The 23,225-nt window shown below is 50.5% G+C and overlaps 6 protein-coding genes across 10 annotated transcripts; 2 read left to right on the top strand and 4 right to left on the bottom strand.

The window, feature by feature from the left end:
* Positions 1 to 516: 516 nt before the first annotated feature.
* Positions 517 to 5,869, bottom strand: PV10_08739 (uncharacterized protein). The gene has a single exon (XM_016373809.1). It carries the CDS (start codon positions 5,647 to 5,649, stop codon positions 652 to 654), a length of 4,998 nt encoding a protein of 1,665 aa, XP_016220720.1. The 5' UTR covers positions 5,650 to 5,869; the 3' UTR covers positions 517 to 651.
* Positions 5,870 to 6,072: 203 nt separating this feature from the next.
* PV10_08738 (uncharacterized protein) lies at positions 6,073 to 7,249 on the top strand. The gene is made up of 3 exons (XM_016373808.1): positions 6,073 to 6,345; positions 6,398 to 6,709; positions 6,762 to 7,249. Exons 1-3 carry the CDS (start codon positions 6,208 to 6,210, stop codon positions 6,792 to 6,794), a joined length of 483 nt encoding a protein of 160 aa, XP_016220719.1. The 5' UTR covers positions 6,073 to 6,207; the 3' UTR covers positions 6,795 to 7,249.
* A 42-nt stretch (positions 7,250 to 7,291) lies between these two features.
* PV10_08737 (uncharacterized protein) lies at positions 7,292 to 8,807 on the bottom strand. Its single transcript, XM_016373807.1, has one exon. The coding sequence runs from the start codon at positions 8,375 to 8,377 to the stop codon at positions 7,535 to 7,537; it is 843 nt and encodes a 280-aa protein (XP_016220718.1). The 5' UTR covers positions 8,378 to 8,807; the 3' UTR covers positions 7,292 to 7,534.
* Positions 8,808 to 8,958: 151 nt separating this feature from the next.
* PV10_08736 (uncharacterized protein) lies at positions 8,959 to 11,124 on the bottom strand. The gene is made up of 3 exons (XM_016373806.1): positions 10,197 to 11,124; positions 9,486 to 10,143; positions 8,959 to 9,429 (listed from the first exon to the last, which is right to left on the bottom strand). The coding sequence occupies exons 1-3, from the start codon at positions 11,068 to 11,070 to the stop codon at positions 9,399 to 9,401; spliced, it is 1,563 nt and encodes a 520-aa protein (XP_016220717.1). The 5' UTR covers positions 11,071 to 11,124; the 3' UTR covers positions 8,959 to 9,398.
* Positions 11,125 to 11,464: 340 nt separating this feature from the next.
* PV10_08735 (uncharacterized protein) lies at positions 11,465 to 12,454 on the bottom strand (the record flags this gene model as incomplete). Its single annotated transcript, XM_016373805.1, has 3 exons — positions 11,465 to 11,714; positions 11,783 to 12,232; positions 12,288 to 12,454. The coding sequence occupies 3 exons, from the start codon at positions 12,452 to 12,454 to the stop codon at positions 11,465 to 11,467; spliced, it is 867 nt and encodes a 288-aa protein (XP_016220716.1).
* A 3,765-nt stretch (positions 12,455 to 16,219) lies between these two features.
* Positions 16,220 to 18,447, top strand: PV10_08734. 5 transcript variants are annotated; one of them, XM_016373800.1, is made up of 5 exons: positions 16,220 to 16,570; positions 16,625 to 17,015; positions 17,066 to 17,575; positions 17,644 to 17,726; positions 17,806 to 18,447. In XM_016373800.1, exons 1-5 carry the CDS (start codon positions 16,251 to 16,253, stop codon positions 18,296 to 18,298), a joined length of 1,797 nt encoding a protein of 598 aa, XP_016220711.1. In that variant the 5' UTR covers positions 16,220 to 16,250; the 3' UTR covers positions 18,299 to 18,447. The 5 variants fall into 5 exon arrangements, with proteins under 5 accessions (XP_016220711.1, XP_016220713.1, XP_016220715.1 ...); XM_016373802.1 differs by having other exon boundaries at positions 17,644 to 18,447; XM_016373804.1 differs by having other exon boundaries at positions 17,066 to 17,726.
* The last annotated feature ends 4,778 nt before the right edge of the window (positions 18,448 to 23,225 follow it).

Below are 23,225 nucleotides of genomic sequence, written 5' to 3'. Positions count from 1 at the left end.
GTTATCATTTGTCTTCGATACAAGTCCACTCCGCCACCTCGCTTGCTGCAGACCCGAACGCTGGGATATCGGCAATTCCAACCTTGCCCAGCCTCAGCGCCATCTCGCAAATTCATTCTCTCATTCGTGACCATGGCACCAATGCGAAGGAGGCCAGTTCATCTCGGAGATCTTCTCATGCGTCCGTTCACTCTCCTCGTCTGTCTTTTGAGCTACGAAGAACCCACATGAGCAGGTTTCGCTTCAACCTGCTAACTACGGGAAGCCGATAGCCGCACGTTGAATCCCGTTGTTCTCGCTCGGTCAAATTCTCGTTCCACAACGTTGCAAGCGGACCCAATCCAAGACATCAGGCCACTGAAGGATTGTGAGTCCTATTTATTTCTCCGCGAACGGCTTAACCCTCTCGTGCCTCTTCGTGGCAGCCACACATCACTCCCAGCCAGACCAACTCAAGTGAACACACCAGCTGGCGAGCCACAGGACAATCTCTCTGGCGGTCTCATGTGACACTACATCCATGTGTTGGTCGTGTGACACGGATGGCGAGGCAAGTGTTCTGATATCATCAAGCCAAGAATTAAATCTGATTAATTTTACAGTTTTTTACATTGGTGCCTCGAGTGCCTCGCCTCAATGACTGACATCGCTTCATCGTTTCCTCACGCGGTGCTCATCCCTTCTCTTCCCCTTTTTACTCTTCTTCGCCGGTCCCAATGGAATGTCGCGCACGAGGTACAGTTGTAGCTTGACCAGATACTCGTCAATGTGGTGTTCCTCCTGAGCTGCCTTCAATGCCTCTTCGGTGGCTCCAAATGGGCCGGATCCAGACATCAGCGCCTCGTGTGTCCGAGGTGTACCACTTCTTGTGTCGGCAGGTTTGTCCTCAAAGTCTCCGTCATCTGCATTTTGCACTTCCTTGACCGCCACTTTGGCAGCTGCCCGATCTTCCTGATCTTCTGCCTGTTCCAATACCTTCGTGTTGTGTTTATCATTTCCAAGGACTCTATCCATGGCAGCTCCGGCGGCATCTTCCTCGCCGGTGTCGTCCAGCATGTCACGGTAGGAGAGCTTGTTCACATAGTCTGTGGTGAACTCGCCTTCTTGAATGACCACGTCATCCAGCATTTGCTTTTGATTGGCTTTGCGAAGAATGTTGGACTCGATGGTATGCTCAGACACGAAGCGGTAAATGTGCACATCTCTCGTTTGTCCGATCCGGTGTGCGCGATCGGTACATTGCTTGTCCATGGCAGGGTTCCAGTCCAAATCGTAGAAGATGACAGTATCGGCACCAGTCAAGTTGATGCCCAATCCGCCTGATCGTGAAGACAAGATGAAGGCTAAGATGCGATTGTCGTTGTTGAACCGATCAGTCAGTATCTGACGCTGTTCAATTTTCGTCGCCCCATCAAGTCTCAGATAGCGATGGCCATGAATATTGAGGAATTGTTCCAGAATGTCCAGGACTTTGGTCATTTGGGTGAATATCAATGCTCGATGTCCACCAGCCTGTAATTGCCGCAGTAATTTGTCAAGCCTCTGGAGTTTTCCACAGTCGTACTGCAAGAGCCGTTTGTCCGGGAACGCGATTGAAAGCTTCATGCGAGCTTGATGGAACGGGTCGACTGGCTCTGGTGTCTGCGAGAACTTTCGGATCATGGCTGCTCCGGGCTCTGTGACAGTGGTGGCACCTAGGTCTGTAGCAACGACTGCCGGTGTAATACAAGCATACCTCTGAACAAATGGTTCCATCTGTTCCGACCTCGCCTGCAGCGGATGGACTAATCCCAGAAATGGCTCAATCACAGATTCCTGTTCCCAGAATCGTGTTCTGAGCGAGTTTCTGGAAAGCCTAGACAACCGCGCATTGGTGGTGTTGATAGTCAGCCTGTTGATGAGCCCCCGACCATAGAGAGCACGTTGAGCGTGTCGGTACCCTTCATAGTACATCGTGCTGTCGATCTCTCTAAGTCTGACTTTCCGCCCAACATTGTCAAGAGAACCAAGAACTGCTCGTTGATTCTCGCCGGCCCATAAGAAATTGTCGGCGATGCGGCTTCGTTGCGAGTCACGAAGGGCTTTGAGCTGATGGTAAGCATGACGTTTGGACGATTCCATGATCTCAATCTTCGACACGTGTTCGTCGGAAATAGGTGCGAGGCGCAGAAAGTTCAGGTCTAGATCGTTCGCTGCATCGAGTAGGAGCTTCCGCCGAACGAGAAAATCTTTAATCTCAAACCCAGCAGCCACTGATTTTGGCATTGCAAAAGAGGTGTTGATCGGCCGAGTTTCAAACAAGTCTGGGTGATTGCACACTTTTCGAAGCTGCATCAACGCATTGATGATGGACAAGTAGTTGCCGGAGGTCAACGTCTCCTTCGTCTGCGCTCGTGCCATAAATCCGTCGTAGAGCTGCCGTTGACGTTTTGACAGCCGGCATATCTCTACGTGTTCGTATTTCAGAGGCATTTGCTTCTCCACATCGCGCTTCAGTCTTCGAAGAAGGAATGGCCGAATGACTTTGTGCAATTTGGCAACTTGCTCCCGGTCTTCAGCATCCAAAACTTGATTGCCGTGTTCAAGAATCGACTCGACCGGTCGCTTGAACCACTCGGACCACTCCTTGAGCCCCGCAAAGGCGTCGTCTTCCCCATCGCTCTCTTGCCCATAATGTAAGAAAAAGAGCAGGGACCATAGCTCTGTCAAGTTGTTTTGAAGAGGAGTTCCCGTCAGCAATAGCCGTGCCGTGGTATTGAAGGTCATCATGGTCTGCCAACGTTCAGACCTGAAGTTCTTGATGTTGTGCGCTTCGTCAAGAATCATGTAGTGCCACTTTCGACGTTTGAAAGAATTGGCGTCCTGGATGACAAGCTGGTAGGATGTGATGCAGACGTTGAAACTATCATCCGCCATCCACCCTCTGCGCTTTTGCTTTCGTTCCTCTTGATTGCCGTAATAGGTCAAGATCTTGAAACCTGGCAGAAACTTCTTGAACTCCATTTCCCAGTTGAGCATAACACTCGTTGGCACCACAATAAGATGTGGACCCCAGACTTGGTACACTTCAGCCAGATGTGCAAGAAGTGAGATACTTTGAATTGTCTTTCCGAGTCCCATTTCATCGGCCAAAATACCGCTCCGCCCGGTGGCATATAAGTCGGCAAGCCAATCGAGACCCTCGTGCTGGTATTCTCGCAAAGTGGCCCGCAGAAGACTTGGAACTGGTGTTTTGATGATGGGTTTTGTATCTGAGGGAGTCATTGGGGCCGCCGACTCTGCTCTGACATCAACCGAAGAAGCAGACTCCGGTTCCGAAACCTTTGTAGCAGTGGTGCGAGGAGAGGTCTGAGCACTTGGCTCAGGACTGAGAAGATCTCCTGTGACGTGAAGATGTGAAGATGACGGCCTGCTCACAGCAGGCTTTATCGGTACGTCAGTTGACTCAGAGTCCGAGGTGACGGGGCCAGGTGGCAAGGATGATGCTTTTGTGGAGGTGGGATACGACAAATCATTCGCAGATTCGACCCCTTCTGAGGGTAGGCTGGTTTGCAGTTGGTCATGGTCGGTCAACTGAAGCGTCGATTCCACGTCGTTGGCTGAATCTCTCGACTGGGGACGACTGATGGTTCCAGGAGTCTTCGAGTCCTCACCATCGATATCCATATCTTCTGTTTCTTCCAAGACTTCAATTAGCGGACTTGGTTCTGCAGCGGTTGCGTCCTCAACATCAGCTGAGGAGTCATGCTCATCGGGATCTTCGGTCGGTGCCATGCTCTCGATTTCTCTTCTGGAGAAGAGAGCTAGAAGTCCACCTTTGGAGGAGTCTTGGTCACTTGTGGCGTCATCGTCATCGTCAGAATCGTCAGCCTCACTCTCGTCTGTGTCGAATTCACTATCCATTTCAGTTTCGGGATCAGAGTCTTCCTCCTCTGAGTTTCGGCTCATCTCAACATCATCTTCCATAGCAGTGTCCTCATCCTGTGGCACTTCTGGGAGATTCTCATATTTGCGCTTGAGTTCTTCGATAGACATCTCGGCATCATGATCATTAGCTTCATCTTCTGGATCAGATTCAGATTCGGACTCGGACATTTGTTGACTGTCATCAGAGCCTGAAACGGAGTCGTCGTTGGAAGAATCGTCATCACCATTAAGGGTAGACTCGTCCTGTTCGACCGTGCGCGCCAGCATTTGATCTGTTTTATCCAAGACTCGTGCTAGATGGCCCTTCATCTTAGCTTGCTGCTGTTCTTCGTATTGTTTCTGACGAATGGTATCCACCTCGGCCCTCACCCCAGCCCATAATTTATCGAGATCCTTGACAGTGTTCCGGTATCGTGCGATGCTAGCATCACGAAGTTCTTTCTCAATCTCTTCTTTTGTCTTGACTTTGTTCCGCTTTTGCCTCTCTTCCACATATCGCTTTGCTTCATGGGCGAGTAACTCAGCCTTCCTCTTGTGATCTCGGCTTTCGTGGCGGAGTAGAAGTCTGAAATGATGAATGTGGGCCAATAGATGATCATGATGGGCGTATTGACGCCTGGGCTCGCTTTGCTTCTCTGGAAGACGATCGATAACACCTTTGTTGAGGATGCCTCCAAGCTGTTGGGCATTGAAGAGTCGATTGCGAGCGACGGCTTCTCGCTCAATCTGTTCTTGAGTAAGGAGGTCTTCTCCTGCCCGAGGTTCCAACTCGTCTTTTTCGATGAACTCCCGGAAAGAAGCGTACTTCTTTTGTGATGGCAGGTTTGCCGGGGAAGTAATCGATGGATTTAGTAGACGGACTCGAAAGGTGACTTTTCTCAGAGCCAACGGCGGACTCGGTGATCGTGACGAGACTATGCTAGAGAGCTCGGATTCCTCGTCGTTGTCTTCTGGTTCTTTCTTGATTAGGCCATTGACGCGGTTTTCATTGGCCACCTGGCCATTGATGGCGGGAGATTTGCCGCCACGAGGGTGCACTGGAGTACTCGTTGAACGTCGCGTGGTTTTTAACGGTGAAGGGGCTGATACCTTCGATTCGGTGGCGGATTCCTTCGACTTCCTTTGAATGGGAACGATCTTGAGGCCATTGGATTGTTCTTGATTTCGTAGACTGGCATGGCGAAGGTTTGTCGATTTTGTCTGAGCGGCGACTGGGGTTTCGGCCTTGGGAGTTCGAGTAGAGAGATTATAATTAGGCTTTACCTGCTTCTGGTTCTCTCCCTTTGTCTTGTCGAATTGGGCACGTGTCTGTCTCTTGTTTGATTGTGGCTGAAGGGCGAGAGGGACCGCGTTTGTCCTCCCCGATTTTCGGCGGCCATTCTCGAGAAATGAGGTGGGACCATCCGCGATGACCCTCTTCCATGGAGGAGAGATTGGACGAGGCGAGGCCTCATTATCACGGTCGTTGAGCTTCCGTCTCTTGTTTGGAGGCTCCTCAAGTTTGTTGTCCTCGGGCGGCGGACGGTCTGAGACGGGAGTGGGAAGGCGTTCATCTGAGGGACTGCGAAGGCGATTCGGAGAGGCTGGTTTCTCGTTGGATATTTCTGGGTTCGAATCAACATGCGTCGTTGCTTCGTGAAGTAGAGATTCGGGCGTGTCAGTATTGATGTGGTTGTTGGTGGTGGTGGTGAGAGAATCGCCGATCGGGGGAGAGTCGGGCATTGGGAGAGTGCAGCGAGCCTGGCATGGCCAACTGATCCTTGTAGGGTCGATTAGGTTGATGAATTGGTGACGAGCATGCTCTACGACTAGGGCGTTATGCGGGCCAAACTACCGATCGAATGAATCAGTGGATTGAGGGAATATCGTATGCGAAGTTTGAAGGAGACTGCGACAATAATGGGTTGTTGAGAAGTGAAAGTAGTTGTTCCTGGGGTCGTTCTGAAGAGTTGTGAGAGAGAAGTTTGCAAAGGCGTCAGGTGCAACCAAATGAGTTTAGCTTGGGAGGACTTGGGTGAGTCGCAGTTGCCCTCCTGCCTTTGACACATCCGCGCCTTCCTGCATTGGGATCTCCAAGGAAGCTCCTGCCTGCGCACCGTGAAGCCCCATCCAACAGCCAATCACAATCCTCCTGTTGCTCGTCATTAAGACTTCAGCTCACTCGTCCTGCTACTCAACTTCCAGAGGTTACGACGGTTTGAATTCCACGCTCCTTCGGCAGACGACCTCACCAATCGAGACTGGCATTTATTGCCAAACATTTTACTTTACCTATTCACCATGTTGTCTCGACAGGTTCTATCCCTGGCCTCACGGTCGACGCGAGCTGCGATGATTCGATCACAAGCCCGACCCATCGCACCATTCTCGACCGCATTGAGCAGAAGAGCTGGGGCAGAACTCGACGATCCTGAAATGGTGCGACCTTTGGAAGCAACTTTGGAGACATGCAATTGACTTTGACTTGTAGAACGGCAATTACATCAATCCTCCTCGAATCAAGAGACAACATCGAGATCCTTATGGCGACTGGGACGATCCACAAGAACGACGAAATTTCGGAGAGCCAGTCCATGAAGATAATGAGATCTTGGGTATATTTGCGCTGGAAGATTACACACACATGACCCCGGCTCGAGGTGCTTTGCTGTGGGCTGGTTTCCTTGGGTGCATTGGGGCTCTCTCTGCTTTTGTGTACGCCACATTCCCAGGCAAACCAGCTGTGCCCGTCGAGTATGAAGACGGTTTGGAGAAAGAGCTTGGTGGTCCAGCAGCTAATCTGGTAAGAAGCGTGTCCGCTCGGTTTCACTTGTTTCTGGCTAATCCATTTACAGGCACGGAAGCCAGGTACCAAAGTGGAATTATAGAGTTGTTTGTCAACAGACTTTTGTTATGTACATATGGGACAGTGAAAAGGTCACTTCACGAAGAGCGAGAAAATACATCTTTCAGAGACTGATCTATGGTGTTGAAGCCATTGGTCTTGTGCTTTTCCTTACACCTTTGTCGGTGTGAGATAGGGGCGGTGGTTAAAAATGAACTGGAAGCACAACCCACTCTCACCTTTTGTTGCTGGAGCAATGCTTGCGTCGGTTTCTCTACCAAGGCCCCTCTGGCTACAAAATAGAGACGGACGATTTGGGAAGGTTGCCAATGCTTCGAGTGTACATCTCCACCCCGATCTTCTCCGGCATCATTTGCATGATTGGGGCGAGATATCAGGAGAGTCTCGTAGTGTAGTCGTGCCCCTTGTGACAGATAGATATATCAGTCAATCAAGACTTCAGAATCAGTTATAGTCATAGAGCGCGCAAACCAGCCTCCAAAATTGAGTTTCATAATTCCATACACATCATACAGTATTCTCATGACACCACATTCAATCATTATCTATGTTCCTATGTATACACGTGTCTGACCATCCGAGGCGTAAACACTTTGACAGATGATAAAGACAATGAAAATCATCTTTCACCACACAAAAAACTTGTGCGATCATGCTCACAAAACTGGCTGGAAACCAACATGCCAAACATATGAATCATCATGAACCCCGACCCAAAATATACATCTTCCATGCCAAAGGAGAAAGGTCGTGTCATTCCGTTCAAGCCGCCATATACGTCCCCACGACAACAGTGGCAATCATGACCCAATACCCACCGGCCTCCATAACCACCCTCATCGCACCACTAACCTGACTATCATTCGAAGGATCCGTCCCACCAGCAGCCGTGGTTCCATTCTCTAGACTTCCATTGATGAAAGTCGAAACACTCCCATTCCCAAAATCCACTGTCCGGACATTTGTCGAATTGACCGGCTCGCCCGTTCCATTTAGGATCAGCTGGTCGAGGAACGTACTGTTCCCATTCTCGTCATTATCTGGATCACAGCCACAGACCTGGTATCGCTGACATAGGCATGTGACATTGGTGGTGTGGTTCTGACCATTATGATACCAATGGTATGGATAGGCATATGGATATGCAAACACCGAGCCATATAGCCATAACCCAGGGAAGAATGCGAGAGCCGCGACAGGGAGAGCGAATGGTGCGATTCCTCGGGTCGGTGACGAGAGACCCGCTGTGTATGGCACGGCGGCGCCGCCGGTATATCGGTTGCCAAAGGCTTTGGGTGTGCCTGAGCCGGAGATTGTGCGTCCGCCGACGTTGGAATTAGGCATGTATGAATATACACGTCCGCCACCGACGCCGCCAGTGCCTGAGCCTGTTCGTCCGCCGGAGGATCCACTGCTGCCTCGTCCCCCGCCTCCGCCTTTGCGTTTCTCTAACGAGTGTATTGAATCGAGGGGTGAGGAGGCGGCGGCGGCTTCTCGTCTAGAAATTCTGGAGATGTCGGATTGAAATGATGATGGGGGAGGCGCCGAGGCGGCGAATGTGGAGAGATAGACCAGTGTGGTCAATAGGGGTATTGAGAATTTCATCCTGAATGGTGTGTGCTGTGGGTGGGTTTTAATCAAGCCCGCTGGATGCTGATGAGGATTGGTTAACCAGATAGGTTGTGGCGAGTAGCGCAAAGCGCAGTCAAACGTTGTAGAAGAGTCCGCTTGCTAGAATTCGATGATCAGACCAAGAATCTGACTTGGCTTGGGTATAGATGGTGAGGTATGTATCCGTATATGACTGTGAATAGTTGTGTGGGCTCAGCAATCAGGAGACGGAGTGTGTCTTGCCCTGCTTATATGTTTCAAACTGGGAGAAGTCGAGTGAAACGCCTCCTTTGAGAATTGTTCGCCTGCGCCGTCTGGATCACAAGGAGCCTTGTTGTTTTCGATGACGCCTTGCCATGCGCTCATAAGATGTTCTCGTGTTAGGTATTGGTCAGCGCTTTTTGGTGGCTGTGGGAGGGTCCCCTCCCGGGGCCTCGGGCGTACTTTGGTGACCCTTAGCACCTATAAGGTAGGTGCTAGAGGGGCATGCTCCTCCCCAATGCGCCGATTGCACTGCCTGGCTGCCCCTGCAAGATCTCGCGCTAAGGGCTTGTTTTAATTGTCAGGGTCTCGATATTTATTGGTGGATTAGACTGCCAAACGGAGATTTTGGACGCATTGTGCTTACTTGTGTGCCTGCCATGCCGCAGATGTCCCACTAAGTGCTTTCTATGCCTTCTCACTATCAATATAAGCGTCACATGATTTGATGCACTGCCTTAATTATCATCCACACACCATCGTGCTATCTCCCATAGCCGCCTTCATGACTGATCTTCGATCTGCAGGTTTTTCTAGAACGTCATGTTTGGGTTGATGGGGCAAATATTCCATTTCATCCCTGTTCATCCCGGCACAGTGCATCCGGGAGTTCCTCGCGTCTGAGGTCAAGCTTTGGATTTGGGATCTTTTTCACCATAGTGTGTACATTGTAAGAACCCAATGTCAAGTACCTAAGGTAGTGAATGACAACCATGCGGTTTTTATACACCTGAGCCTATTGCTGTATTGATGACTATTCTACATTTCGATGGGTTGCTTCATATCTGTAGCAGCAGTCAGTAACGAAACATAAAGTGATAAAAGCAAACAGAAAACATACCTTTTACCTCTAAACGCCCAGACACCCCAATTACCACAACTGATATCCTGGGGGTCTAGGTCATTCAAATCCCATCTCAACGAACGGAATCTGTTCTCGCCAGGTTCCATCAAGAGATCGACTTCTCCCGCGCACGTGTCCATCACCCACTGCCAATCTCGATACATGTCGAATTCGGTATAACCGGTGGCGAGGATAGGTACTTTGGTCGCCAGGAGCTGTGGAAGTGTCTGTTCCCACTCTTGTGATGACGCGGGATGTCCGAGTCCCGGGTGGAATAGCATGAAACAATCAAAGTATGGGTCGTACGGATAGAATTGGTTGGCTTCATGCAAGGTGTGGAAATACTCGACATACGTCGTGATCTTCATCTTTTCCGAAATACGATCTTCGACAATTGCTCCGAATGGATTTGTCGGTGTCCTCTCTGGCAGTGGAAACTCGCCGTCCCGGTTGGCCATGGATTCAGGTCCAATGAAAATTAAGTGGATAAGTGATCGAGGAAAGATGTGATTGAGTTGAGTCCAGACTTCACGTGGTAAGGAAGACTCGGCACGAGCTCCGAGGATGAATATTCGCACTGGAGGGGAAGCCAAACGAAGACCAGCGACATCAATGCCTTGACCTTGTCGTGGAGGATGAAGTGTATATCGTAGAGCTGTGATAGTCAGTATTAATACCCTTGATACAGCTACTGAGAAGAAATCTTACCGCTGAAACTCTTCAACCCTTCTGGTGTCAATCTTCCACCTCGTCGAATATTATATGGACTCAGCTCGTGAAGAACACTACCGATCGTCAAGGGGTAGGTCAATAGTCTCGTGGCCTGTCGCATGCTGCGGTCTGCGTTGATGGCCTCGAATTGCCGAGTGTACAGAAAGGTATCCCAACTAGTCATATTGACCAAGATCTCATCCAGCTGCGGACCGGGGTATTCGAATTCAGGGAACCATCTTCCAGACCTCAAGTCATGGTCATCCTCATTGATCTGTCTCAAAGTATCACAGATTTCGAGATGTGCTTCAAAGTCATCGGCCCAATGCTCTTCACAGCAGTATGTGGCAATACCGCAATCGGGACATTCAAAGTTGACATGGGCAGGTGGCTGTGTGCTCTTTCCAGCAACTTTTCGACCCTCCGGATCATGCGGTGACACGGGGACTCGAGTCTGCTGATGTGCAGGGTGTGGGCACAGGGCATGTTGTTTCATATAACGAGCTCTTTGTCTGATTTCGGGGATTGGAGATTCAGAGAAACGGTGGAAGAGATTGTCTGGTTGGAGAAGAGTTCGTCCATGGGCGCGCCATTCGCCATAATCGGTGGGAGGGATGTTGTGACGTTCAAAGTTGTCTGGTTCTGTTAGAGGCGCTGAAGAGGTCGACGATGCTCGTAGAGAATATTTGGAGCTCTCGGCCACTGCTGGGCGGAGGTTGTTGGTTGCTTTCTTGGGTGGATGGTAGACAGCCGAGCTCTGTGAAAACCATCGACTGCTGGGTGAGGACCGTGGGAATCGAGAACTTGCGCGTTGTCGTCCTAGTGCTGTGAGGGTCCTCGTGCACCTCACGCAGGTAAATATACCCTCCATCAGTCAGTCATGCGGTGGCGGCACCAGTCTGAATTGAAAAGTGCCGTTGCTCGTAGTTCCGCAGGCATATAAAATGAGTTCTTGATCTAGACATCATACGACTAGTGGACTCACCCTACTTCGAGCCTAGGGTGACGCCGCCCTGTACTCACCCAAGGCTCAAATGACATAGAAAGGTTTCTCTAAAGCGGCGCCCATACGCCTCGTTTTCGGGCTAGGGGTAGGGGGGTTAGCCTCGCTGGGCAGATCGCCTACTGCTAATGCGACACACTGGGTACCTGGTCAGAGGAATAACAGGCCGATAAACAGCACAACTTGTCTGAGGCTTTTCTATTGTCTACGTTTAGTTATGGTGAATACCATTTGAGGGCAACTAGGGTAGACGCTGAAGCGCCTAAGGCATGTGGAAACCGCCATTCACACCCAGACACACTCCAGTGACCCATCCCGCCTTTTCTTCGCACAAGAGGCCGACAGCCCCTGCAATTTCTGACGGCTCTGCCACTCGAGCGGCTTTGGGAGTTGCATCCAGTACCGGTTGAAGACTTGCAAGGAACTTTTCGCCCGCGTGGTTGAACCCGTGGGTATTGGTCGGCCCGGGGCAGATGGCGTTGACAGTACAGTCGTACTCACGCCCAAACTCACTATCATAACAAGCATTAGCAAATAAGCCGCTGAGCGCAAGGGACAGGGGTCCACTGTGTCTGCGTACACTGCCCAACATCTCGTGAATGCTTCCACCATGGCCTTGGTGCCATTGTAAATTGTCGATCCCCGCATCCCGAGACGTGCACCAACGCTGCTTGAATTGACGATGCGGCAGTTTTTCTTGGAAAGGTGAGGCAGCACGGCTTGCGTCAAGAGCATCATGCCCCTGCAGTTCAGGTTGATTTGCTTATCCCACTGATCGAGCGTCACTTCAACGAGAGGCCTCATGATCGCAATACCGGCATTGTTGATGAGAATATCGATCTTGCGGCCATCGAGGCGAGCGATGGTCTCGTCGACAAGTTTCTGAGGTCCTTCGAGCGTCGATAAATCCGCCTCGACAGCGAAAGATTCTTCAGCTGACGCGCCTTTGGTTGCACGGCATTGCTCAAGGACAGTTTCCGCATCCTTTTTCTGAGACTCCCAGGGATAATTGCACACGATTAACGCGCCCCTGTTGTAAAATAAAGATCAAAGTCTGTCCAAAGGCACAGAGGGATTTCATTTACTTAGAAGCCAACTCAACGCATACGGCCGCACCGATGCTCCACGCCGAGCCACTCACAAGAGCAACTCTGCCTGCCAAAGACTGTTCAACCATGATGTCGCGATTTGGGAAGAAGATGGGGAAATTTGTGTAAGGAGTCCTGATACACAAACGAAGCATATGTCTCATTTTCGATGGCCTCGCTGTCAACTGTCGTGCGGAGTTTACACGGGCATCAAGATATTCTCTGCCGTCCGGAGTGGGATGTGGCGACTGGTGCACTGCTAATCCGTTTGATGTTTAGACGCTTCGCACACCACCTCTCCGAGAAACGGGTCATATCTGCTGGCACATATGGGCCCTCGTTTCCTTGATAGGTGGCGGTGTTATCTTTCTCATTACCATGTAATGGTTCGCCTGGAGAGCGTTGTATAATAGTGTACACTGGATAGTTCCAACCGTCGCCGGCGCCTTCCTGAGCACAGCGATACCTCTTATTTTCGCCTCATGCCTCAACTACCTGACCGACACTTATCTAATGTGCACCGGAAACGTGATGGCAGCTAATACAAGCAATGCGTTCTGCTTGGCCCTATTACTTCTCGGACTCGGATGTGGTTGTGGCAAGTCCAGGTTCATCTTGGCATTGTTCGGACTTCCGCCGTCTCCCCAGACTCCGCTTCCCCGAGTTCGACGTCTCCTCCACAACCAGATTGTGCCCGCCACTTTAGAATCTGGGGTATCGTCCCAAGGCGTACACCCTATCACCTGATGTCGAGTTGATGTCTAGTCTCGTTACAAACTTACAGTACTCTTCACAGAGGTATCGTCGGCCTCAAACTATCCTGGGGAACAGTCGATCACGACGATGGAGCATGACCCATCGTTGCAAAGGTCAGCTCCATCATCGTCACCGGCGGCAGCAGGCTCATGTCGCACAAATCACAGTGGACAGCCAACCGAGTCGGTGGGCGACCGAGAAGACAGGCATACGTGTCCGATCTGTGCTAGAGATTTTCGTCGACGGTACTACTCTCATTGAGACACCTACAAATTGCTTCGATCTAACCAAGCTAGGGATAGGGATGCCTTGACTCGTCATCTACAAATTCATGATAGGAATCGCAAACGCCCAAAATCTCGGAAGAAGGCTTGTATACAGTGTATCAGGTATGCATTGGCGCGGTCTCCTGCTGCTGTTCTAGTAGGACTAACGCCGCTTCACATGTTGTAGATCCAAGATCCGGTGTCTTGCTGAACAACCCAGCTGCTCATCCTGCATAAAGCGACACCAGGTCTGCGTATATGAGGTGGTAGCAAGGTCGCCGGAACCACCAGCATCGGCCCGTGTGCCTGAAAGCACGGTGGAGGCCCATGCAACAATCCAGGGCCACGGTGCTCCGCCTCCCACCTTCCACCCCGCAGGTATATCGACACTCCCAGCAGCAATCACTTTGACTGATGCTGCTGCGAATGGTGGATACGATGATCCTACCGATCATAATCTGGCCTTCCACTTTCCCACGCCATCTCATGCTTGGGGTCCTCTAGGTCTGTTCGCAGACGACTCTCAAACCTACGCTGATAGTTTTGGCTGGATATTTGACGACGGTGTAGATGATGTGTTCCCGTCAATGGCGCCGTCACCAAGACTGGACCTTCTTGGAGTGAACCTGGAATCCACGATCCAGCGGAGAGATGAAGAACAGCCTCGAAATTCGGTTCCAGCTGACGGTCAGCTCAGCGGCGTCCTGTCAGAGGAACTGGACGATCTACCACAACCGACGCCACTTGACCGCTGCAGTCCTGATGATGTGTGGCCGATGGAGTGGCACGCGGCTTCCAACCAACGACTTACACTCCCAATGCTGGGGCTACATCCAGAGGACTACGATAGCACCTTGGGGTCCTTCTACCACCTCACGCATATAAGTGAGGATACGAGGAACAGACTTCTCAACAGCATGCGCCTCCCTCTCGAGCGTGTCCCATGGCAGACTGTTTCACTTGCCAATTTTCCATCAAAAGAAAAGCTAGATCATTGTCTTGATATGTTCTTCAGACACTTTGACCGCGTGAGTCTTAGTCTCCCTGGTTGACAACCCATGATGTCGTTGGCCCACCCACTGACGAGCTCTGCACAGACGTTCACTGTTGTTCATCGTCCGACCTTTGACCCTACTAAATTTCCTGTGCTCACATTGTCGATGGCTAGTGTCGGAGCCAATTATACAAGGTTTGAAGGGGCGCATGTTTTCTCGAATTCATTATCTGAACTCGTTCGCCGTTTGCTTGCGTTTATGGTAAGTCGTCGGTGACATTCAACTACAACCACTGTCTTCCTGACCTTGAATCGCAAGGCTGAACATGATCCACGCTTTCTTCGGTCAGACCAGTATCTGGCAGCCAAGCTATTTCAAAGCGTGCAAGGCTATTGTGGTGCCAGCCGTCGGCTGTTCGAGCTGAGTGAATCGTCACGAAGCTCACTTGTCCACAATGCTAAAAGTATGGGTCTTTTCTGCTATAATGCTCCTCCTATTCCTGAAAACCTCAGCGTGGAAGAACGCTGGCACCAGTGGATTACCCAGGAGCGATATCGACGTCTTGGATGGGCCGTTTATGTCAGTAGCCCACATTGGGCCAACCCCTGAAATGATGCCGAATATTGACCCTTTGATGTAGTTGATTGACTCTTCCGTCAGCTACCTTCACAACAGTCGCCCATATCTGAGCGTTTCCGATCTCGACTTGGAGATGCCTTCCTCCACTGAACATTGGCAGGCGGAGTCAGCGCACGCTTGGGCTGCTCTTCACCCGTGGTCGAAGCACACTCCTCCCGTTCCCAGATTCCGAGCTTTGTGCAGAAGCCTCCTGGATGATACGGACAACTCGATCAGGAAAATCAATCCAGAGCATCACCGCTATTTCATTCTGACTCTCATACGTATGATATGGAGCATGAAAGAGATTAATGCCTCACCGATGGTGAGCCTTGGCGGGGTTGCATCGCACTTGAACGATGGCACGAAACATTTACAAAGCATCGTGGATCGTTTCCTTCACATACGCATCTCTCTCAAGGTAGCCACTCCCTTAACTCAGACGGAGCTCGCTGATGCATACCGAGAGGCTCAAATGGTGCACATGTCTCACCTGCACGGAGCGGGAGATCTTATGGACTGGCTTTATATGCTGCTGAGAGATCCGACCTCCGAAAGCGCTCGGCTACGCATGACTCAATGGGCCGCACAGGATGACATGCGTGTCCGTGAGGTCGCTTACCATAGTTCACAAGTGTTGTCCATCCTGAGGCACTATCAAGCCAACTACCCGCTCGAGCCGTTTAGTGCTTTCCATGTAGGAGCGGCGCTATGGTGCGTGGCACAGCTTTTGCCGCGTCCTAAGCCTGAAGTGAACAGCGTTGCGTTGCGTATCGACAAGATTCCAACTTGCGAGAAAGAGGCTCTTGTGTTGAAAGAATGGGTTAATCTCGGCTCACATACACATGTCACCCTATTCGGCGTCCCTAATCTGGCATCTGACGCTGGCAAGGAGCACGTCCTTGAACAGACGGCTGTATTGTTGAGACGCATGACGTGCTGGAATATGTCTCAAAACTTTCTCAAAGTAATAATGGGGTTGATGGCTTCGGGACCAGGCATCTAGTTATTACTCCCGGGCTCAATGCAACCGTTCAACTTGCGCTAACACATTTGGTCCGTCTCTCGCTACACCCTTGCCCAAGCCCGGAAACAGTTGTGGAAGGGTGGAGACAACCTCACTCAGCTCCGATCCTACTCCCTAGGCAGGATACCTACCCTAGACACTTGTGCAGTGCACCGCACGCCTGCATTTGAGAACTGGTGCCGTCTGAACCGATGGTTGAACCTACTGAATACTGCCATAAATGCTTTCATCCATCTCGCCGATTGAATCATCCGACTTGTACAAATGACTTCGGTCTTAGAAAAACGCCTGAAGCAGTATGGCTATCAGTCACGACCCCAAAGTTGGCCCTGCACCTACGGCTTTCAATGGATGCACCGACGAACAGAAGTACAGTATTCAGGCCGAGGCGGCCCGCATCTTCAATTTGATTCTGAATGATGGGCGACTGAACGCTCCCTTGGAGGTCAAAAAATTGGCATCAACTGTCCGCTTTGTGGGCGAGGAGACGCAACCGTTTTACCCGGCCCCGTTTAAAGCAGCAGAGGCTCAGGCCGCATTATGCGGCTATCTTGGACTGTTCGCCAGTGCCATCTCAAAGGCTCGATATGGAATTGAACAGGAGGTCGAAGTCGATGTGTATGCATGATTGGTTTTCCCCGTCAGGCTGAGAATGGCTAATTTTCTTGATAGGGCTCATGCTATGGTCTGCGGCCTCGGAGCATTATTTGTGCGAAGCAATGGCGCATGGCTTGCTGGCACCGATCAGATGAAGGCAGCTGTTGGACGCTGGGACCACGGTCGCACGCGAGAGCTCTACCGTCAAGTGGCAACTAACATTTACAAGACGAAAGACGGACGGTGGTACTCTTTGCATGGGAACATGGACCCAACTCCCTTGCTCAACATGCTCAATGTACCTCAACACAACGAAAAGAACCTCTCATGGCCAGAAATCTTGCAAATGTACATGGACATCGTGGCCCAGCATGATTCGAGGACTCTTGATGACTGGAGTAATAATATTTATCGAGTGCCGGGCACAATCTGCTACGAAGAGAATGAGTTCCTGGTTACTGCTCACGTAAGTACTGTGGGACCATTGCGATTGTCTATGACTGATCATCGTTACAGGGGCAAGCTGTCAAGGACGAACCATACTACAACCTGATCAAGGATCCTTACGCGAAGCAAGCTCCTGTGACTTGGGACAGCGTTCCTTCGCCACAGACAGACAAGCGTCCATTATCTGGCTTCAAGGTGTTAGAGTTGGCGAGAGCCATCGCCGCACCCACTATTGGTCGTATCTGTGCTGCTCTAGGCGCAACTGTAATTCGAGTCAGTAGTGCCACCAACACCGAACTACCGATCACACTACTCGACGGCTGTATTGGAAAAATCAGCGTTGATATCAACCTTAAGACGTTCGAGGGTCGCAAGAAGTTACTAGAACTGATCAAAGAGGCCGACGTGTTCATAGACGGCTACCGACCTTCTGTGATGGAACATCTAGGCTTCGGAAGAGACGCCGTGCTTGGTCTCGTGGCGGACCGCGATAGAGGTATCATCTACTGTCAGGAGAATTGTTATGGCTGGAAAGGTCCATGGACGATCCGCCCTGGTTGGGCGCAAATTGCCGACACGGTAAGTGCTGACTTTGAAAACCAGCATTCTAATTCTTGGAGAAGGTCGATTTCTAATTATTGTTACAGTTGACGGGCATCGGGTTGGCTGTTGGTCGTTTCAACGGGTTTGACGAAGCTCACATTTTCCCTGGCCCCAACGCGGACTATCTGTAAGCCTCACTTGCCTTTCGCGATATTGCAAACGACTCGACTGTACATCTGAGGCCATTCATCGCTAACTGAGAACAGAACGGGTCACGCGGGAGCGTGCGGAGTGCTACATGCCATCCTCCAAAGATCGAAAGTCGGCGGTTCATACACAGTTCAGTGCGCTCTAACAACATCCAATCTTCAGTTGCTGTCCTATGGGAAATACACCGAGGCACAACTTGAGAAGCTCAAGGCTCGCAATCCCGAGTTGATCGGCCACATGCGACACTATGACGAGATCGTCTCACACCAAGCCAACCGACACGTTGTCCGCGGTGTCATCGCAGACCGGGGATTTGAGAAAGCCATTCGAAAGGAGAATTACCAAGTCATTGACGGTGCGCCTTGGGGCTGGGATGATGTGGAAGTTGTCAAAGCACCCTTTTCATTGACCAAGACCTCAACCAGCTTTCCTCTTGGGGCGCATCCACCAGGATACCATCTGCCCCAATGGACAGCTGCCAAAAACCCCGATTTCGACCCCATTCCCAGCTGGAAGACGACGAAAATCGGTCAGAATGGAACGTCTTGATGGGTTTATTGGTTCTTGACTTCTTCGAGTTAGCTTTTATGTACAATGAAAAGAGCTACCGGGGACTCTATAGTGCAGATCAAATGTTGAAATTCCGGCCGCAGCACCATTCTAGACATAGCGTCGTTTGCTCAACCATTGCTTATACCATATGATCATCGCTTCAGCCTCGTGGAAGGGGGAGATGAAATTCAAAGAAGGACATACTCGCGAATCGCTTTCCCTGAAGCTTACCCCTCCAAGGCCATTTGGGGTCTTGAATCTCCCCGTTCCCGAATGGTGAAACCATGAACCATCTCCTAGTTCACCAGAAGTACTTAGTGTCGGAAACGGTGAGATGGAAGCCTCTCCGCCTACACACCTTTCTCCGAGGAGCTTCGGCGTTCGAAGGACTGACTGAAACCTAGAGATTTCGGAGATCGGGTGGATCGTGGATCATAAAGCGAACCACGGACCGGGGCGGAGTTCAAGGTCAACGTCTCAAACTCGCACTGCAAGGGCCTCAAGACTTGGGTTTCTCAAGTAATACTCGATCGACTCCGAGGCCTAAAGTTGATTGATGTTCTCTGCCATAGTTTGCAAATAGCCCACTCATATTCCCGAAAGAATCACCAAGGCACGCGCAACGTTCCTCATAGCGTTCCCGCTCTGTTAGGCTCCTCACGGTTAGACTGTCAAGGAGACGCAGAATCAAACGGAAAGGCTTCTGGCTGGATTGGTATCGTGCAGAGATGGCAGCGCAATCAATGTGAGTCTTGACTTTGGCCAGCCATGTTTATTGGACTTGGTCTCTTATAACTGTCTAGCATCGTCACCGGGGCTGGCAGTGGAATTGGCCTGAGCATCGTTAATCTGCTTCTGAAAACATCCAACGTCACATTGGTTGTTGCTGTCGACATTCAAACTCAACAACTGGATGGATTAGTGCCACAGGCAGGCTCCAGGCTGCGGATCGTGCAAGGGGATGTGTCGAAACGGACAACAAGTGAAGAGGCTGTTCAGGCAGCAATCAGCCAGACCGGCCGCCTAGATGCCATCATCTTAAACGCCGGCATACTGGGACCAATAAGTCCGGTAATTGACGGAGACATCGACAAATGGAAAGATCTCTTCAATATCAATTTCTTCTCCCTTCTCCACGGAGTATGTCGCTCCTGCAAACGAACAATCATGGCATCTTGACTAAGACATACGTGCCAGATACAAACGGCCTTCCCATACCTCAGCAAGAACAGCGGCCGAATTATCCTCACGTCGTCAGGCGTCTCCCTCAGACCAACCAAGTCTTGGGGGGCTTATTCTTGCGCCAAGGCAGCAATGAACCAGCTGTGCTCCATTCTGGCCTTTGAAGAGCCTTCAACCTCTGTTGTAGCAGTTACGCCAGGCGTGGTCGACACCAGTATCCAAAAGACCGTGCGTGAAACACGTAAGTTAGATGCAGTACATTATTTCTCGGTCGTTGATGGGGCATTTTTGGGGATTCAGCTGCTGATTTCGATGATACAGATAAAGAGACACTCGACCCTGGAACGTACGATTGGCTTATGGACTTGCACAAGCGAGGCAAAATGCTTCAATCAGAACAGCCAGCGGCCTCTTTTGTCAAGCTCGCCACCGAAGGCATTCCCGAAGAGATTAGAGGGAAAACGGTGGCATGGGATCATCATCTTGTCAAGCCAGAATCATCTTAGAACCTTTGGACAGTTACAAAGGATTTGTATACAATGATCATTTATTCCACAGGTTGGGTAGAATTGCGGGCGTTATTCAAACTACGTCTTTGCAAAACAAGCTGTGAGCAGTAAACTGCAAGGGTACTCACATGTATAGGTGATTTTGTGGGGTGCACTAGAAATCCATATCTGTCCCAAGCTAATATTTATGTCTTCTCACACCTTCGGACTTGGACTCTCCCCACCCAAGTCCGAAGGAGCTGTCCGTTGAATACTCCAACCGGGTCAACCCCGGGTCAGGGCAGATGTGTGTATATAGAACAATGCAAACATAACTAGAAATGCCTCCTGTCTAATCCGCAGTTGAAACAATTCAAGAAACTGACTAGAGGTTATTTCATTATGCGTGATTTGGTGGGATGTTGTTCTTCTGGGGCTCCAGGAGCCGGTATGATAGAAGCGACACCATAGCATATTCTTTGTGCCTGAGACTGATCATCATTACACAGGGGACTATCAACCACAGGGAGAAGTCGTTAAATTCAATGAGGTATTGGTCTATGACTCTCAGCCGCCTGCCGGCACCGAGTTACAACATGCGACTGTGTTACTCTTACCGGATGGGTTTGGACATTCGAAGCACAACTACATACTAGCTGATCGTTTCGCAAAAAGTGGCTATCGTACCCTGATACCGGATTATTTTGAAGGTAAGTTCACTGAAATGTGTTATTGTCGGTTTGTGACTGACCATTCATTCATGGCCCAGGGGACGCACTGCCTGTTCTGCTACTACAACGGAATCCGAAGCTTTCCATTGACGAGCATGACTGGCCCGAGGAAGATAAAGAGAAGTTGAAGAGTCTCAACATTCCTGAATGGTTGAAAAAGCACCCGGAGTCGCGGATTGAAGAGCTTCTCGCCTCAGTGATCGAATCACTCAGGGCCCAGAACCTGTCTGGCTCCTTTCTTGGGGTGGGCTATTGTTTTGGTGGAAAGTACGTCTACAAGCTAGCCAAATCTACGTTGAGAGTGGCTGTTGCTTTTCATCCTGTAAGCACCTTTTTGGAGTTCCCCCCTATTACACGTATTTCTCTGACACCATAGATAGAGTTTTGTGACAGAGGCCGATTTTGAGGGGGTCAAGGTTCCTACATATGCTGGGCTGGCGGAAAAGGACCAGATGGTTCCGGAAAGTCTACCTCAAGACTTGAAAAATTGGTCTTTGAGACACAGTGTCAATCTTCAGATCGAGACGTATCCGGGCATGAAGCATGGCTTTGCTGCCCGACCACAAGCTAAAGATCTGGTGGAGAGGGATCAGTACAATTTGGCCTTCTCTCGAACAGTGGATTTTTTCGGGGCACACCAATAGAGTGTACGCTGTAGTAAAAGCATCAATGCATCATTCACCCAGATGCGGACCGTGTCAAGCTAAGAATCTCCATGGATCCCTCTCACACCCTCGCCAAATTCCCTGTAGAATATGTGGTGACTTAGCGGCACAGGCTTGACCTTGAGAGTTTCTGCCTGTGCATTGAGGCGATTCTGAAACTGGTCGGCCTTGATTAAGGCAAGGAGTGCATATAATTGTCATCATCGGAGTACTTTGTGGAAAGTATGGGGCGGGAGCAACTGGTCCCCAGCATACGCTGCATCCCACACGACCAAGCCCTAGCGAAAGGATTTGGAGATATCATGTAGGACAGGATAAATACAAGTTACAACACGACAAGACACCTGCTTATAAACGGAAGTCCCATCTTAATTCCACGGGTATCATCATGGCAGATCTCGCATCTGGGCCGACGTCCTTTCTCCTAGAGATCAAGAACAAGGCGAATCTCTTTGCAACCATCTCGGGATTCTTTGTTGTCGGCATCATTGCCTACTATGCCACTCTACAATCTCGACGGCCACCCCTTCCCCCAGGGCCGAAGGGACGTTACCCTCTCCTGGGAATGACTTTTGACGTGCCGAAGCATCATCTGGTGAGTTACTTGTGCCACGTTGCTCGAAGGCTGCTAGAACCTTCACTTGGGTTGAATTAAGGCCTGCTCTTACTGTCTGGGAGGATCCGAATTACTAACTATTTACTAGTGGGAACGAGTTCGAGAATGGTCCAAGTAGGGGTGGAAGTTTATAGTTGGCAGTACGTACACATGCTGATGAACAACAGGATCTACGGTCCGCTAGTTCACATGCGCGTCGGGCTTCAACACATTGTATATGTACATGATGGGCAGCTCGCACGAGAAATCCTGGATAAAAGGTATCATGCTACGAGGGCTGTTTAATAGGAGCTGAGTGTAACTAACTGGTGGGTGAAGATCGGCCATTTATTCCCACCGGCCACCATCTGTTGCAGGAGAGTTTCTCAGTCATGGATTGCGTCTAGTCTTGATGCCGTATGGCGTGCGATGGCGGGTGAGTCTAGATATGTCGATGTTACCCTGACTTCAACTTTCACACACTAAACTTCTTTCAGAGGAGCCGCAAGGCCTTTGCACAGATTCTCAATTCCACTAGGTGCAATGGGTATAACTGGATCATGCAGGATGAGGCTGTGGTAGCGTTGAAGGAGATCAAGGACAACCCCGAGCTCTTCCGGGAAAACATCTATCGCTACACCCTCAGCGTCACACGGAGCATCGCTTATGGCCGACGTGTAATACGATACAATGACGAGTTGATGGTCAACCTTGCTAATGTGGCGGAGAATTTTGTCACAGCAATGGCACCAGGGAAGTGGATCGTGGAGTCGATGCCCTGGATGCTTCGCCTCCCGCGCTTCATGCAGCCTTGGCTCCCAATCTTCGAGAAGTTCCGTCAATTCGAAGACAACTTCAGCCTGGGAAACTACCGCGAGACTCTGGCGACACTGGACAAGCATCCGGAACGAGCGACGGTGGTCAGGGACCTGAAAGAAAATGCCTCCACGTATGAAGAGGATAGCGAATTACACTCGGCAGTGGTCTGCACTGAGATCTTGAGTACTGGCACAGAGACTACCTACAATTCGCTCCTGGTAACAATCATGGCGCTGGTACATCACCCTGAAGTGCTAGAAAAGGCGCACGAAGAACTTGACAGAGTCATTGGCCAAGAACGATTCCCCACGTGGGAGGACGAGGAAAACTTACCCTATATAAGGGCCATCATCAAAGAGCAGCAGCGATGGCGCTCCATTGCGCCTCTGGGTAAGTCACGCAGGTGGTGTCGTGTGCAGTTGCATCCCAAGCCGTCTTAGGAGA

The sequence above is a fragment of the Exophiala mesophila genome, assembly GCF_000836275.1.
Source record: "Exophiala mesophila strain CBS 40295 unplaced genomic scaffold supercont1.6, whole genome shotgun sequence".
NCBI classification, from domain to species: Eukaryota; Fungi; Ascomycota; class Eurotiomycetes; order Chaetothyriales; family Herpotrichiellaceae; genus Exophiala; species Exophiala mesophila.
This window is presented reverse-complemented; position numbering and strand designations above follow the sequence as displayed.